Consider the following 15,855-nt stretch of genomic DNA (forward strand, 5'->3'; position numbering starts at 1 on the left):
CCAATTCCTCTGACTGAGGAGCTGTATTTAAAAAAAGGCTTCCATCTTCTTTAAGAAACAAACTTTATACTAGTTTATATCTACAAAGAAGATATACAATGCTGAAACGACCCAAATTCTGAATGCTTAAGACTTGATACGATGTACTTATAAAGGTCAAAATACACAAACTTCTTGCATATTGGATGATATAGTAGTTGATTTCTATTTTTAAAAGCATCAATTCTCAATTCTATAACATGCATTAGTCATCTCTCTTTTATATATGTCCCATAAAATCTCCTGTTGTTGTTTTTTTTAACATATAACAAGAAGGCAGTCATTTGGGCTTTTTTTGTATTACGAAATTCTTACCTGATGACACAGTCTCTCCCAACATTACCTTGCAACGCTTACAAATTACCTTGGTATTTGCCTTTGGTGTCTGTAGAATAGAAAAATGTCATTTAAATGTCATTCAGCTTTTCTTAAAAGGAATATATAATTTTAACATGATCTCTAGAGTATACACTGAACTTTACATTTTATTTTGCCATCTACTAAATACTGGGAATACACTTAGCTTGTATGCATAAACCATATGCACAGAGATCTTTCTTTTTCAAGTCTAAAGACAAAACAAGGAACAGAACGATTATTCCAAACCAAGTCACTTTCTTATAATCTACATGTGCCAAGTAATTTGAACAAGAAGCATCTTAAAAATTCTAAAAAGCACCTCCCAACATTCTTGATTAGAATGTGCATGGGTGCGTGCTAAGTCACTTCAGTTGTGTCGGACTCTTTGTGACCCTGTGAACTATAGCCTGCCAGGCTCCTCTGTCCAAGGGATTCTCCAGGCAAGAAAACTGGAGTGGGTTGCTGTGCCCTCCTCCAGGGGATTTAGGATAAAATAGGCAGGCAACAAAGGTAGAAAGGTTGGTGGCTTGCCCAAACTCATATGTTTAGAAAACAGAAGAATGAGAATTTGAACTCATATTATTCTGACTCCCAGTCCAGGGCAATTTATGTAAAAGTAACTATAATTCATAATCACCATCAGAAATTAAAAATACTTAACCCACTCATATAATTCTATTTTTCCATTTAATATATGTACTATACCTGAAAAGACAGAGACAGTGTTCTAGAAAAATTCCTGGAACATTGTTATACTTAAAAAATCCAACTTTATCAATAGGGATACAGATTAAAACAGCTAGCAGTTGTTCTAGAATTCTTTTGTAATTATTAAGAAAACAAAAGACTAAACTTTTAAACACAGAGAACAGATCTCTGGTTATTAGAGGTTACAGGGATGGGCAAAAATGGGTGAAGGTGGTCAAAAGGTGTTGTTGCTCAGTTGCTGACTCATGTCCGAGTCTTTGCGACCCCATGGATGGCAGCACACCAGGCTCCTTTGTCCTCCATTCTACAGATTTTACCAATTCTGTTAGAAGTGTCATCTGGTGTCAGTTTTTTTGAATCAAAATTCACACATTTGATTGTATGAGGTACTGTTTTTTTTATAGTTTGTTTAAAACTTATTTATCTGTTTATTTTGGCTGTGCTGAATCTTCGTGGCTATGCATGGGCTTTCTCTGCTTGTGGTGTGTGAGCTTCTCATTGTGGTGGCTTCTCTTGGTAGAGCATAGGCTCTAGGTGCACAGGCTTAGCCGCCTCACAGCATCTGGAATCTGCCTGGACCAGGGACTGAACCCGTGTCCCCTGCATTGCCAGGTGGATTCTTAACCACTGGACCGCCAGGGAATTCTGGTTGTTGTTGTTCAGCTGCTAAGTCGTGTCCGACTCTGCAACCTCCCAAACTGCAACATGCCAGGCTTCCCTGTCCTTCACTATCTCCCTGAGTTTGCTCAAGTTCGTGTTCATTGAGTCAATTTTGCTACCTAACCACCTTATCCTCTGCTGCCCCCTTCTCCTTTTGCCTTCAATGTTCCCCAGCATTAGGGCCTTTTCTAATCAGTTGGCTCTTCACATCAGGTGGCCAAAATATTGGACCTTCAGCTTCAGCAACAGTCCCTCCAATAAATATTCAGGGTTGATTCTCTATAGAATTGACTAGCTGGATCCCTGTGCTGTCCAAGGGGCTCTCAAGAGTCTTCTCCAGCACCACAGCTCAAAAGCATCAATTCTTTGGTGCTCAGCCTTCTTTATGATCTAACTCTCACATCTGTACATGACTACTGGAAAAACCAAGCTTTGACTATATGGACCTTTGTCAGCAAAGTGATGTCTCTGCTTTTTAATGCACTGTATAGGTTTGTCATAGCTTTCCTTTCAAGGAGCAAGTGTTTTTTAATTTCACGGTTGCAGTCACTGTCCTCAGTGATCTTGGAGCCCAAGAAAATAAAATCTGTCACTGTTTCCACTTCTTCCCCTTTTATTTGCCACGAAGTGATGGGACCGTATGTCCACCAGATGCTAAAGGCCTGCTATTGTGTCACTGGGTAATAACTGTTTATTTTTTCTGGTGTGAAAATGACACTGTGGTCATGCAAATAAGAAGCCTATATAGGAGTGAATCGACATAATGTTTAGAATTTGCTTTAAAGCACTTGAGCAAAAAACTAAAAATAAAAGAGGTAGATGAAGCATACTGTACGAATCAAGATGACTGATGAAGTTCATAATTCTATTTGTTTACATTTGCAAATGTTCACGAAGTTCAACCCATTTTAAGAAAAAAGAAATCCTCATGAACTTAAAACAAACAACAACAACAACAACAAAAAGGTAAAATTGTTAGCCATACTTACTGACAAAAATAGCAATGTTCGATTTCATTTGTTCTTTAAAACATAGGATGAAGTCATACGTGTGGCTACTTTCTAAGTCTAGAACAATATTATGAATCTTATCGAAAGTTGAGATGCCACCTTTATCAATCTGCTTATCAGATGCAAAATTTTCGTTTCATTGGCAGGCATAAAAAATATCACAAGAGATAATAGATCTAAGAATAGGGAAATCATCAGTAGATGTCTTTTGAAAAGAAAAGGTATACTGCCACATTCACAGAGGCACAAAAAACATGATGTACCCCTATGACACAGGGGTATTGAAGGAAAGGAATAGAGTTGAACGTTACATTTGTTTATGCTCTTTTTTTGGTCACTTATGAATATTATAATTCAAGAGATATGCTTTGGAGTAATTCATTGTCGAGGATGCCTTAAACAGAATTAAAATATACATTCCTCACGCTGAGGTGAGTTATCTCTTAAAATTTTTTTCCACAGTTAAAGTACATTTTTTAAAAATAAAGGTTCACTTGTTCCCAGTCCCAGTAGCATTTATTTTAAAAATAAAAGTTCCTATTCCACGTGGGCTCCTCATAAAATACGTTTTTATAATCTCCTACAAGTAGAGATAAAAAAAATTACTTCTACCAAATACTCAGAAAACACGCAGAATGCATCATTCATGTCTGATAAGCTCAACTAGTCTTGATCTTTGAAATTAACAAATTATAATGCTTTCATTTTTTTGAAAGAGAAACTCTGCTTTGCACTGCATTTTTCTTGACCTATGCTTCATGGAAATAATCAAGCGAGTTGTGCAGAGAAGCAGCCTAGCAGTGTAGGAACTCTACAGAGCAAACATCAAAGACAGACATTGTTGTGGACTAATTAAATCAATATATCTGCACGTTGGCACTGCTGCTACGAGAGGTGGATTAGCCTTCTGTCCTCGTTTTTATGTTCCTTTGTGTGGCTTCCATTCTAAGGACCCCTGATATTGTCTCACCAAAAAAATGTTTCCCAAGAGACACCATTAGGATGCTGCGTCACCATGCGACATTTCAAAACCCTGCTAGATGGCTAGACTGGGTGATGTGAGAAATAGGCTTTCAACAGCACAGAGAAGCCTGTTCCCACAGGAGCCATGAGAACACGGTGGAAGTGGTCCCTCCAAATTTATGTTACTATTTTGGTCACAGGCATATTCTTTCAACTGCTGCAATATGCAATTAAAGTGGAACGTCCATCGAGGCTGACTTGAAAACAGTCTTGTCAACAGTAGCTTGTCATGACAGTAACTTGCCAGCCTCTCCTTGTTACTTAAAAAACGTAATATCTGACTATGACACAACACATAGGATGGCTGTTCACCATTAAGAGAAATTCTTGCAAGTGGCATCATAACGGATGAAGACGCAAATGTGAGGAACTTGTTTTCATATGGAATACAGAATTCATCTAAAAAGGGAAACTCATGGTTTTGTTTATTTAATCTTTCCTCAGTTATCTTCTACTCACATCTTCCAAATATTTTTTTAAAATGTATAGCTTAATCATAAAAATGAAAGTCAAAATATGTAAAAGAGTAAAGCATTAGTATATTTCGATTAAAATATAATTTTACTGCAACCATATTAAATATAACAGATTTACATTAAGTGCTTACCATTTATCTTTGAAAACTATAGATGGCTAAAGCACTATAATTATGGAGGTATTCTAATATATGGATGTATTAGTATACATATACTTCATCTAATATATATTGTATAATAGACACACATACACACACTGAAAAGCAGTGGAGATCAAAGGAAATATGAATGGTTATGACTTTATAAAAGCTCAAGATACTTACAGAGAGTTGGGCTAAGAGAGGAGAGAGAGAGTCAAGTATTATAATTTTAAATGGAACCTAAAGTTAAAGGGAGTTGTGTTTATGGTGAAAGTTGAAACACTTACATAATTTAAACTGATAACCTCGACATTCGTCAAACTTCCTTAATCTCCCTCGAATTAGGAAACAGTTCTATAAACTAGCTGACAAATTAAGATCTTCTGGACTACTGCATATATCCTAGGGTGGTCCAGTTCTTACGACAAAACTTACAGGAGCTCTAAATGAAATTTAGCACACAAAGCCTTGGTTCCCACCAATAATCAGATGTTAAAAGGAAGGTTCTCTGGCAATGATTTTCTTAACGTTTTAAATCACATCTGTATTGACCTGCCATCCAGGGAATGATTTCTCACAAGGACGGAGTCAATGTCATTGATTTTCTTTTAAAATAAGGTAAACCACTTGCTCTCTGCAGTGAGAGGAAATAGCCTTCTCCCTCCAGCACCTTTGAGAGCAGGAGTGCCTGATCTCACTTGTCAGGCACCAACATGGAGCCTGTGGCCTGAGCTTACTTTCCACGCTTGGGCTCCTCCACCTCTCTGTTGCTTGATGGCATTGGCTCATACGACACCCGCAGAAGTCTAGACTACGGAAAGACACAGGGAAAGACCTGGACCTCACAGGACAGTAGGTATCCTACAGCCAAAGAACAATTTCCATTTAAATCAGACTCTGAGGATAAAATGCACGTGGATTATGGAATACTGTCCTAAAAGCAAGGAAATAGGGCATTTTGGTTTGTAAAACACTAACATTCCCAAATCTATGCACAAAGAAGGCTCTTTCCCTTCTTCCTCCAGCCCCTGTGACTATTTTGGTTTAAGGCCTGTACAAGCCCTTTCTGTATCAAAAGAGCAGGGCTTGATGACAGAAGCAGTTGAAAAATCAAAGATTTTGGCCTTTAGGACTGCCTGTTTCACATGCCCTGAATGAAGAAAAGACTGGAGAAACCAGTTTCTAAACCCTCCTCTAAATAAGTATTTATTTTAAAAGGTATTTTACCAATTTTAGATGGTTCTCAGAAGAAGGATGGTGTGTCTCCATTGGGGCTCCTTCAGGTCTTGGCTGCCACAAATCACTCTTTAAATTCACCAGGTAAAAACAGTCTCCGGTGAAACAGTCATTCTCTTGTGGATGAAGTGGCTTATTAGCAAAGGGGTTAGGATGACAACACCACTCGTCAACCAGAGAACCCCAGTTATCGCCTGGCAGGGGGAGCACTCTCAGGAGCATCCTAATGGAAAGAGGAAAAATGATGGTTTACAGAACAAAACAGAACTGTGATCTCAAAATTAAATCAGCATAAACGATGAAAGAAACTCATTAACCATATTGCTTGCAGTGTTATTTTTCCCCTGATGACAACAGTAATATATACTCAATATAGACAATTGTGAAAATACAGAGAGGTATAAAGCAAATAAAATCCATCTTTTCCTTACCACTCAAGGACAGGTAACTGCTTTTTTACATGATTGTTTATCTCCTTGCCAGCCTTTCAAGAGAGATAGCTGTACATATATGCACACCGTCTGAGATCAAAGGAAATACACAAATTGTATCTTGCTTGCATTGCTTTTTTTTTTTAAACTATATCAGGCTACCTAATGACTCTATTCTATTCCACAGGTATGCCAAAATTTTTTAGGTCATTCCCTCACTGTTAAGATAGTTGGGTTTTGAGCATTGCATTATTAACAACCTTATAATGAACAGTCTTTTTAGAAAATCTGTATACACATCTGATTACTTCCTTGGGAAAGAAATCTTTTAAGTGGGAGAGTATAAGCAAAATGATACACATATTTTTAAATCCAATTTCTCTACGGACAAACTGCTCTCCAGAAAGGCTATGGTGCTGCTGCTGCTGCTGCTAAGTTGCTTCAGTCATGTCCAACTCTGTGCGACCCCATAGACAGAAGCCCACCAGGCTCCCTGGTCCCTGGGATCCTCCAGGCAAGAACACTGGACTGGGTTGCCATTTCCTTCTCCAGTGCATGAAAGTGAAAAGTGAAAGGGAAGTCGCTCAGTCATGTCCGACTCTTAGCGACCCCATGGACTACAGCCTACCAGGCTCCTCCATCCATGGGATTTTCCAGGCAAAATACTGGAACGGGGTGCCATTGCCTTCTCCGAGAAAGGCTATACCAATTTATAATTCTTCCACTTACCTTTTCCAGAATTGAATATTATCATTTTTCTATGTAATGGGTGAAAATAAAAATATTTTCGAAACTGCTATAATCGGCAATTCTTTAATTACTGGTGAGATTGAACCAGCTTTTTTATATTTATTCACCACTGTGTCTTTTCTGTAAATTATGATCAATGGCTGTTTTCTGGTGAGGTATTACTATGTTCTTAATAATCTGTACAAGTATATTCTGCATTAAGAATATAAGTCCTTGGTCTAAAATCTGTGACAAATATTGTTTCAGGGTTGTTGACTTTTATTTTGTCATCATGCCTTAAATTTCAAATCACCCAACGCTTTCTTCTGAGTTCTCTCATTACTATTTTTAATAAACTTTCTATTTTAGCATAATTTACAAAAAAGTTACAAAGATAGTACACATAGTTCTCATATATACCTCACCCAGTTTTCCCTAATGTTAACAGCTTACTTAACTAGGGAGGACTTCCCTGGTGGCTCAGACGGTAAAAGCGTCTGCCTATAACGCCGGGGACCCGGGTTCAATCCCTGGGTCAGGAAGATCCCCTGGAGAAGGAAATGGCAACCCACTCCAGTACTCTTGCCTGGAAAATCCCATGGACGCAGGAGCCTGGTAGGCTTCAGTCCACAGGGTCGCAAAGAGACGGACACAACTGAGCGACTTCACTTCACTAACTAGGGAAGATTTGCCAAAACTACTATTTTTATCTGGATTTCCCCAGTTTTTCTACTAATGTCACCTTTTTCTGTTTCAGAATCCGATGCATTTGTATTTATTTAAACAAATTAAAAAAAATTTTTTTTGACAGTGCCACACGGCATGTGGGATCTTAGTTCCCCGACCAGGGATCAAACCTGTGCTCCCTGCACTGGAAGGCAAAGTTTTAACCACTGGACTGCCAGGGAAGTCTCTAACCCATTGTATTGAAACATCATGTTGCTCTCATCTCCTCTTCCTTGATTTTTAGGACCTTGAGATTTCTGAAGAGTAATGCCTGCTAAGTCACTTCAGTCATGTTCAACTCTGTGCAACCCTATGGACTACAGCCTGCCGGGCTCCTCTGTCCATGGAATTCTCCAGGCAAAAACACTGGAGTGGGTTGCCGTGCCCTCCTCCAGGGGATCTTCCCAATCCAGAGATGGAACCTGTGTCTCTTACCTCTATCTGCACTGGCAGGTGGGCTCTTCACCACTAGCACCAGTACCCATTGGGTATTTTACAGAAAACCCCTCATTTGAGTTTGTCTGATATTTTCTCGAGATCAGACTGGGGCTACAGGTTTGGGGGAAGTCTACCCCTGAGGTAAAGCACTCTTATCATACCACACGAGAGGGGACCCTCTATCAATACCACTTATCCCTGGGGATGTCAACCTCCATCACTGGGTTAAGGTGGCATCTGCTAGGCTCCTCCGCTAGGAAAGCTCCTATTTCTGCCTTGGCACACTCTGTTTGTAAGTGAGTCATGAAGTCTAGGCCCCTCTCAAGGGGAGAGAAACAAAGCTCCACTCTGGCATTATTTTTACACTTAGAACATCCTTACAATTAAGAAGCCCCTTATATTTGCTACTATTTTTGTTTTATTTTTTTCTTGTACAAATATAGAGATATGAGACTTTTGCCTGGTTTACCTCTATTCTAATCTAAACTGGGAAGAGTCTAAAGGGAGAAGAAATGTGGCAAGATAATGAGGACATTTCAAAATAACTTATCCTGAAAAAAAGAGAAAACAAACATGCTCCCGGTCTTCCTAATGCTTTTGAATACTGAGAAAGCTTAAAGCACCCTGAATACTTGCTCACTTCTGCTCCAATCAGCTGGACCATTCACCCGCTAAGGATCAACTGTATTTGATCACAGACCTGTTTATGCCACTTATATATGTTATCTTACTTACATAATTTAATCAAACACGTACACCAAGGGAATATGAGTTGCTATTCCTCTAAAAACGACACATTTCAGAGTAAAGGAAAGTCAGTTATTAAAAAACAACATCACTGGTGAAATGCGGGAAACATAACTATAAAAAACTGAGGCGAGGGAAGAAGAGTAAAAACCTAGAATTCTGCAATCAGACTGCTTCAGTGTATAACTTCTCATTCAGCTTTAAAGAACCTAAACTGGAAACTCTGGATGATGAATTTAGGGTAGCATAAGTGAAAAAAAGCTAAAAGAGTCCACAGCAGCAGACTCACATTCAACATAATGATATTAGTTTCATAATTAAAGACTAGTTAAAGTACATTTGCATGTGTTAAATGAAAATATTTAAAATGCATCATTTTTAAATGATTCCCTTGTGTGAATTCTTTTTCTTTGATTTTCCCAATCAATTCTGAGTCTCATAAAAGGGCAATCATACCGTGGAGGAGGGCAGACATTTAACTTATAATTCCAGAGGACAGAAGTAGGAACAAGAAAGGCTGATTTTAGTTTAAGAGAAGCAAGAACATTCCCTTTCAAATTAAGCAATACTTCAGCACTAGCATCATTCAAATTGCTGAGTCTGTTAAGGAGATTAAGAAGCAATTCTTTCAACATATACTTTCTAAAAGCCTACTAGGAGTCAGGTATTCTGCTGACACAAAATATCAGCAGCAATACATATAGTCCCATTGTCAAGGTATTCACATTCTAGTAGCAAATACATATCTAGAAAGGAATAACAGAACCAGAATATAATAAGTGCTCATAACAGAGTCGTAGTTCTAAATTCTCAGGGGTTGAGGGGAGAACGGTAGGGGATGGCTCAGATCCCTTTTTTCACCTCTTTCTTCAATCGTACATTCCCACCTGCACATAAAATGTGTATATTACTTTAGGGGATCTGTGCATTCGCAAAACCAATCAATGAACTCAGGGAAATATGTACCAAGTGTTAGGGGAGTCGAGTATACACAGGCTTCAGAGAAGAAGTAAAATGTGAGCTGACCTTTGAATAGGAGTTCTCTAGACAATGAAAGGAACTAAGCAAGCACATAACAGGCACAGGATACAATATGAAGAGAGGTACCATGTATGCTTAACTTGCCACTATAGTCCTAGCACCGGGCACAGTGGTTGACTCACTGTGTAAGCTCTCACTTGTCAAAGGAATGAACTAGGAGGTTGGTGCCAACATATTAATAGCACATGTTGATAACTATAACATGTGAGGCAGTCTGCAGCATACTCAAATGAAAGCATTACCAAACCTTTTCCTTGCTTGAGAATGTGACCTTTGGTTTAATCACCTAGACCTGTCACCCTGGAAACCAGGTAGATGGTAGGCATTGATTATATTGCTAGTCAAGACCAACTGCAATAAAAAAGATCATTGCTTGGCATATCGCATCTGGACCAGGAACAAGTCTGAATGATCTGTAAATATCCAATGAGGATGTCATGCTTTGGACTTCTCTGAATGCAGGCCTTTGTAGGGAACCCTAGAAACTATGCCAAAGAACTGTCATAAGGTGTGACTTCCCTGGGGGTTCAGTGGCTAAGACTCTGCATTCCCAATGCAAGGAGTCCAGGTTCAATTCCTGGTCAGGGAACTAGACCCTGCATGCCACAACTAAGACCCAGTGCAGTCAAATAAAAATAAATAAATTTTTAAAATTAAAAACAATGGAAAAGAATCATTGTAAGATCCCTTTGAATCCTAAGATCCCTGCTTAGGGTATGAGGCTTCTTCTCAGGATAGCTCCTGCACCTGCTGATATAAATCTTATACTTCATACCTGGAACTGTGTTGTACGGGGAGACAAGGGTCCCCGGAGGGTACGTGACTTGCCATTTGCTTGAACTGCTGCAGACAACTGCCCAGTCTGCAGGCAAGAAACACGGTCCATGGCAGTACTGTGAGTCCACAAGGTCAGCTGAACTCAAGAAAACCTCAGGTAGGCACTGCTCACACTTTACTGCATGTGATGCCCACTATAACTTCGTGAGATAAGCATCTCCATTTCCTTGTTATAAAGAAGGAAAGGGAGGCTCAGAAACGTTTACTAATCTGTACAAGTTCACAGAGTCAAAGATGATAAATGAAGGCCAGATCTTACCCCAAGTCTTCCAGGCACCAATCCCTAGGACACAGGAGCCTGGCGGGCTACGGTCCATGGGGTCGCACAGAGTTGGACAGGACTGAGTGACTAACACTTTCACTTTTTTTCCCAGGCACCAAACTCTTTCCCTTGGAATATACTCCCTCTCCTGGTCACACATTTCAGTAAAGGGGACAGGGAAGGTGGGATGGCACAGACCACATGGGGTGTGACACAACAGTCTAAGGGCTGGGGACCTGGTTCTCCAGACAGTTGGGGAGCATCACAGAATTTAAGGTGGGGAAGTGACAGGTCAGATTTGAATTTTAACAAAGATGAGGAGGAAGACAAACAAAGGTGCCCGCTTAGAATAACAGGGGGTCCTAGACAGGCTCCTAGCTCTGGACAAGTTCGCTAAGATTCTCTGTCCCCAGACATTCTGCACACAGTGCCCATAAACAAGATCCTCAGTACAGTGTTCAAGGCAGCGATGTCAAAACCTCATGAGTCATCAGAAATGAAACTGCACTGAGATTTACAGAGATCTGGGGGACTTCACACACATTCACCCAAAACGTGGTATTTCTAACTTAACTTGACCCGGAATCACAGGGAATAAAAGCTCTACGTAATCCCATAGCTACCTATGTAAGACATCGAGCAAGAAAACACCTAATTCACAAGTCATGGCAAAGATAAAAGTGTTTTTACAGCAGAAGGAAATTTTCTGATGTTTGGAAAAATCATAAATCCTTTAAGAACAAAAGATATATTTAAATCACAGCTCTCCTGAAAGTATATCTACCAAAACCCCTGAAACTTTGATAGGATTTACTTCCCAAGAGAACTTTCTGAAGAAAATAGATATCGTATTTTTTTTCAAGGTAGTTTTTAGGTAAAAACCTGCTGAAGCTCAGAAAAAGAGTGAAATAATTTCTTAAACTTTCTCTCAGTTTAAGATTCTAGGATGAACAGCAACACATAATTATAATTAATTAAAATGTGCTAGTTATATTGAAATATATACATTACCATATATAAAACAGATAGCTGGTGGGAAGTTACTATATAACACAGGAAGCTCAACCCAGCGCTCTGTGATGACCTAGAGGGGTGGGATGGGGCGAGTGAGCGGTGGGAGGAAGGTTCAAGAGGGAGGGGACATATGTATACTTATGGCTAATTCACAATGTTGTATGATAGAAACCAATGCAACATTATAAAGCAATTTTCCTCCAATTAAAAATAAAAATAAACGTGCTAGTTATTTTTAATGCATCTTAAGCATAAGCTTTTGGGGAAAAGAACTTAAAATGCACAATTTTAATAAATGTTATTGACTGATGGTACTTATTTAAAACTTAAAGAAGAAAATGGAATGCCTTAGCTTTAAAAGTGACCATTAATCACTGATAATAACAACGGTAATAATACAGAGCTTTCACACTGGATTAGAACCAAGTGGATGATAAAAATTTTAAGGAAGCCATCAAGTATCTAAAGCTCGAAACATAGCTGCTGGAATTTAGATAAATTTGGCTGGCATTATTTAACTGATGGCCTACAAATACCATGAAACTAGCTTTGCATTTTATTATCATTATGTACACACTTAATGTATTCTCAGTCCTGAATATTCACTGGAAGGACTGATGCTGAAGCTGAAACTCCACTACTTCGGCCACCTGATGTGAGGAACTGCCTCTGGAAAAGACTCTGATGCTGGGAAAGATTAAGGCAGGAGGAGAAGGGAAGGATAGAGGATGAGATGGCTGGATGGCACCACCAACTCGATGGGCATGAGTTGAGTAAGCTCCAGGAGTTGGTGATGGATGGGGAAGCCTGGCGTGCTGCAGTCCATGGGGCCACAGAGTCGGACATGACTGAATGACTGAACTGAACTGAACTGAACCAATAATTCAGTGTGTGCCTGTACTCTCTTTTCACTTCTTTGTTCTCCTTCATTGAAATGTGACTATTCATAGGAGTAGTTATTTTCAGACTGCAATAATAGCTTGTCTGTCAAGGTGACCAATCAACTAGGTGCATATTCTGACATATCTTATGTTGCAGTAAGTCTATCCTGCTTGTTACCTGCTAGAGTTTCAATGCCCTCAGAGCTGCTGGGCTGACATCCAGCTCTGGTGGTGCAGATAGAACAGGGAGGCCTTTCCAGAGACCTCAGGAGACCTCAAAAATGACTGAAAAGCAGGCTTAGGTTTCAAAGTCTGCTTAGCCAACCAACATAACTCAAGTCTGACATGCATTTATTTCTAAAAGACATACCAAATTCCAAACACAATGATCATTTAGCTGGTTCAGAGAGTAATCACAATGAAGTAAATTTTATTATTGCTCTTGCCTGGTATTAGGGACTTTCACTCTCAACAAGAGTGTAATCAAAAATTGTGTATGTTGGATCATTTTTACAAAACAACTCTGCTGAACTGATAAGAATGCAAATTGGAGAATTTCACTGTAAAGAAACAAGACATTCTTTGTTTGTAAACAACCAAAACAAACAGCTAGGAATGTGTGACTCTGAATGAAGAAAAAAAGATGGCTGTAATTAGCAGATTTTGTGCACCCCGGTGCTAATAAGTATTAAAAGCCATAATGAGTCTTAATAGGTTAAACAGTCTTCTGCATCTATAATTTGCTTGATGAGAATCTTTTACATTAAAAAAAAGAACAAGCATTAGTTTTGTACTAGCCAAATAGTCATAATTCACAGAAGCCAAGGTGCAATTTTTTGAGGTTCACTAACCACAGAATTTTCATGCTGGCAGGACTCTTCCCTGTCTATCTAACTGAACCTACCAATGTTTCAGATGAGGAAACTGAGAATCAAAGTGACTTGTTCCCAGACAGAAAGATTAGCCAGCAAGCAGATCTTTAACTCGGCTCCACTGCTCCCAACACGAGAGCTCCTGTCAAGATAAACCACCATATTCCAAGATGCTTTTCTGAAAAGGATGCCAACAATGAGTTGACTGTGATTACAAGCCTGCTCTGAAATACCTTTGGCTTCACTTTCTACTTAACAAGCACAGCTGTCTTTACCACCTGCATAGAACAGATAACTGAGGGAGAAATGAGAAGACCACAGGTCTTAATGCAATTGGTCGGCATGATGTTCTTGTGCAGACACAGAAGGAAGTGTGGTTTTCCATCAAAGAGCCGGCTGCCTACGACTGAGATGGAAGCAAAGCTTTCAGTTGCCTACTGAGGATCTCTCCACATTGCTCAAGAGGCCTCCACGTGTCAGACCCACAGTTGTGACACACGAAGGCGTCCAGGGAAGCCTTGCTGTTAAGCAAGGGCAAGTCACATCCACTGTGGGTCTTCTCAGAAAGAAAAGGGGAAAGAGGGGGTCATTTCCCTGGCATGCCTAAAAAATCTGGAGTCCTGAATCAAAAAGGTTTGAAACACTATACTAGGTTAATTTGCTGGTTTTGATAAGGCCAATTATGGAAAAGGGGGTAGAATGAGTCTGTAAAGACGATTCAAAAGAGCTTGTCAAGTATTCACTAAAATTCATGTTACGGCCTTAAACGCTCTTCACAAGTTAGGAAAATAGGCCATCTTACAACTACATGAGCTGAGGTGAGGCGATGTGGACAAGGTTCCCCAGCCTCTGAGGACAGAGCTGGAGTTCAAGCCCAGGTCCCGTTCTCCCCTCTGCTCCTCAGCCCACAGCTTCCAAAGGTCAGGACTGGGGCAGTGAGTATGGCTCACAGCATCAGCCCCTCAGCCCTTGCACCCAGTTCCACGGTCTCAAGGTCGTGAACGGGACTGACACAAGACAAGATGCGGTATCAGCCGACAACGAACAAGCTTAGTTCTTTAAGACGGGCACACCAGGAAATGCTAATCCTCCAGTGAACTTTTCTGAGGCTGCTCAGTCATGTCCGACTCTTTGAGACCCCACAGACTACAGCCTACCAGGCTCCTCTGTCCATGGGATTCTCCAGGCAAGAATACTGGAGTGGGTTAGCATTTCCTTCTCCAGGGGATCTTCCCGACCCAGGGATTGAACCCAGGTCTCCTGCATTGCAGGCAGGTGCTTTACCCTCTAAGCCACCAGGGAAGCTCCTCTGTAACTCCCAGGTCTCTCATTGTAGAGGCATGCGTGTGTCAGAGACTGAATGACAGTTAAACCAAAGCCTGAGAAAGACTGAGAGGAGGAAAACTTTCCTGGTTAAATACCAGGGCAACCTGGAATCCTCTGAACCTTCCAGGGTCAAGCGGGCCTGTCCCCAACAGCACGCTCCGCAGCCACCTCAGCTTTGGAAAATCTGAGTGAGGACATCTCCCTCCTCTGCAGATTCAGAGCAAGCCCCTGGCTTCCCTATGATCAACACTCGGACTGTGCTCTGCTCAGGACCCCGTACTTACAGGAGCATGACCTTCTGCGATCTTATCTACCAAGGAATCAGAGAGCAAGTGAGAGAGACTGATGGAAGGCCAGGATAAGCACCCTACATTTATCTCAATCAAACCGGTAAGAATTTACAGAGAATGCACTGAGCTGGCTGCCGCCAGTGATGACGATGAAGACGGTGGTGAGGGTAAGAATCACAGCAGTAGCTGTCACATCCTGAAAGCTTCCCAGTTAAACTCACTCGATCCTCCCCAAAACCCTAAGGAGGTAGCTCTTATTGTTATCTACATTTTTGTAATAATAATACCAAAAAAAAAAAAAATATGAATGCACAGAGTGGTCAAGTAATTTCCCCAGGGTCAGAGCTAGTAAACAGTGGGCACAAACCCAGTTGGTCTGGCTTCCGCATCTCTGCTACACCACACTGCACTCTCAACAGGAGTGGGGAGGGATGTAAGACTGTCCCTGCACCCAAAGCCTACAGTTTAATTGGGAAGACAACAGACAAACCTCCAAGGGGTACACAAACCAACCTAGGGTTCAGGGGAGGCTCCCAGCAGGAGACGCTGAGTCTGCTGAGTTCAGTTCCGTTCAGTCGCTCAGTGGTGTCTGACTCTTCGCAACCCTAT

The 15,855-nt window shown here is 40.5% G+C and overlaps 1 protein-coding gene across 1 annotated transcript in view; it reads right to left on the reverse strand.

The window, feature by feature from the left end:
• Positions 1–15,855, reverse strand: part of UBE3D (ubiquitin protein ligase E3D) — a 159,919-nt gene that overhangs the window by 125,917 nt on the left and 18,147 nt on the right. The window contains exons 4-5 of the mRNA XM_052645928.1: positions 5,644–5,875; positions 355–424 (exon numbers count right to left, since the gene is read on the reverse strand). Of these exons, the coding sequence (XP_052501888.1) occupies positions 355–424; positions 5,644–5,875 (302 nt within the window). The remainder of the gene's footprint in view (positions 1–354; positions 425–5,643; positions 5,876–15,855) is intronic.

Source organism: Budorcas taxicolor, chromosome 9, assembly GCF_023091745.1.
Source record: "Budorcas taxicolor isolate Tak-1 chromosome 9, Takin1.1, whole genome shotgun sequence".
NCBI lineage: Eukaryota > Metazoa > Chordata > Mammalia > Artiodactyla > Bovidae > Budorcas > Budorcas taxicolor.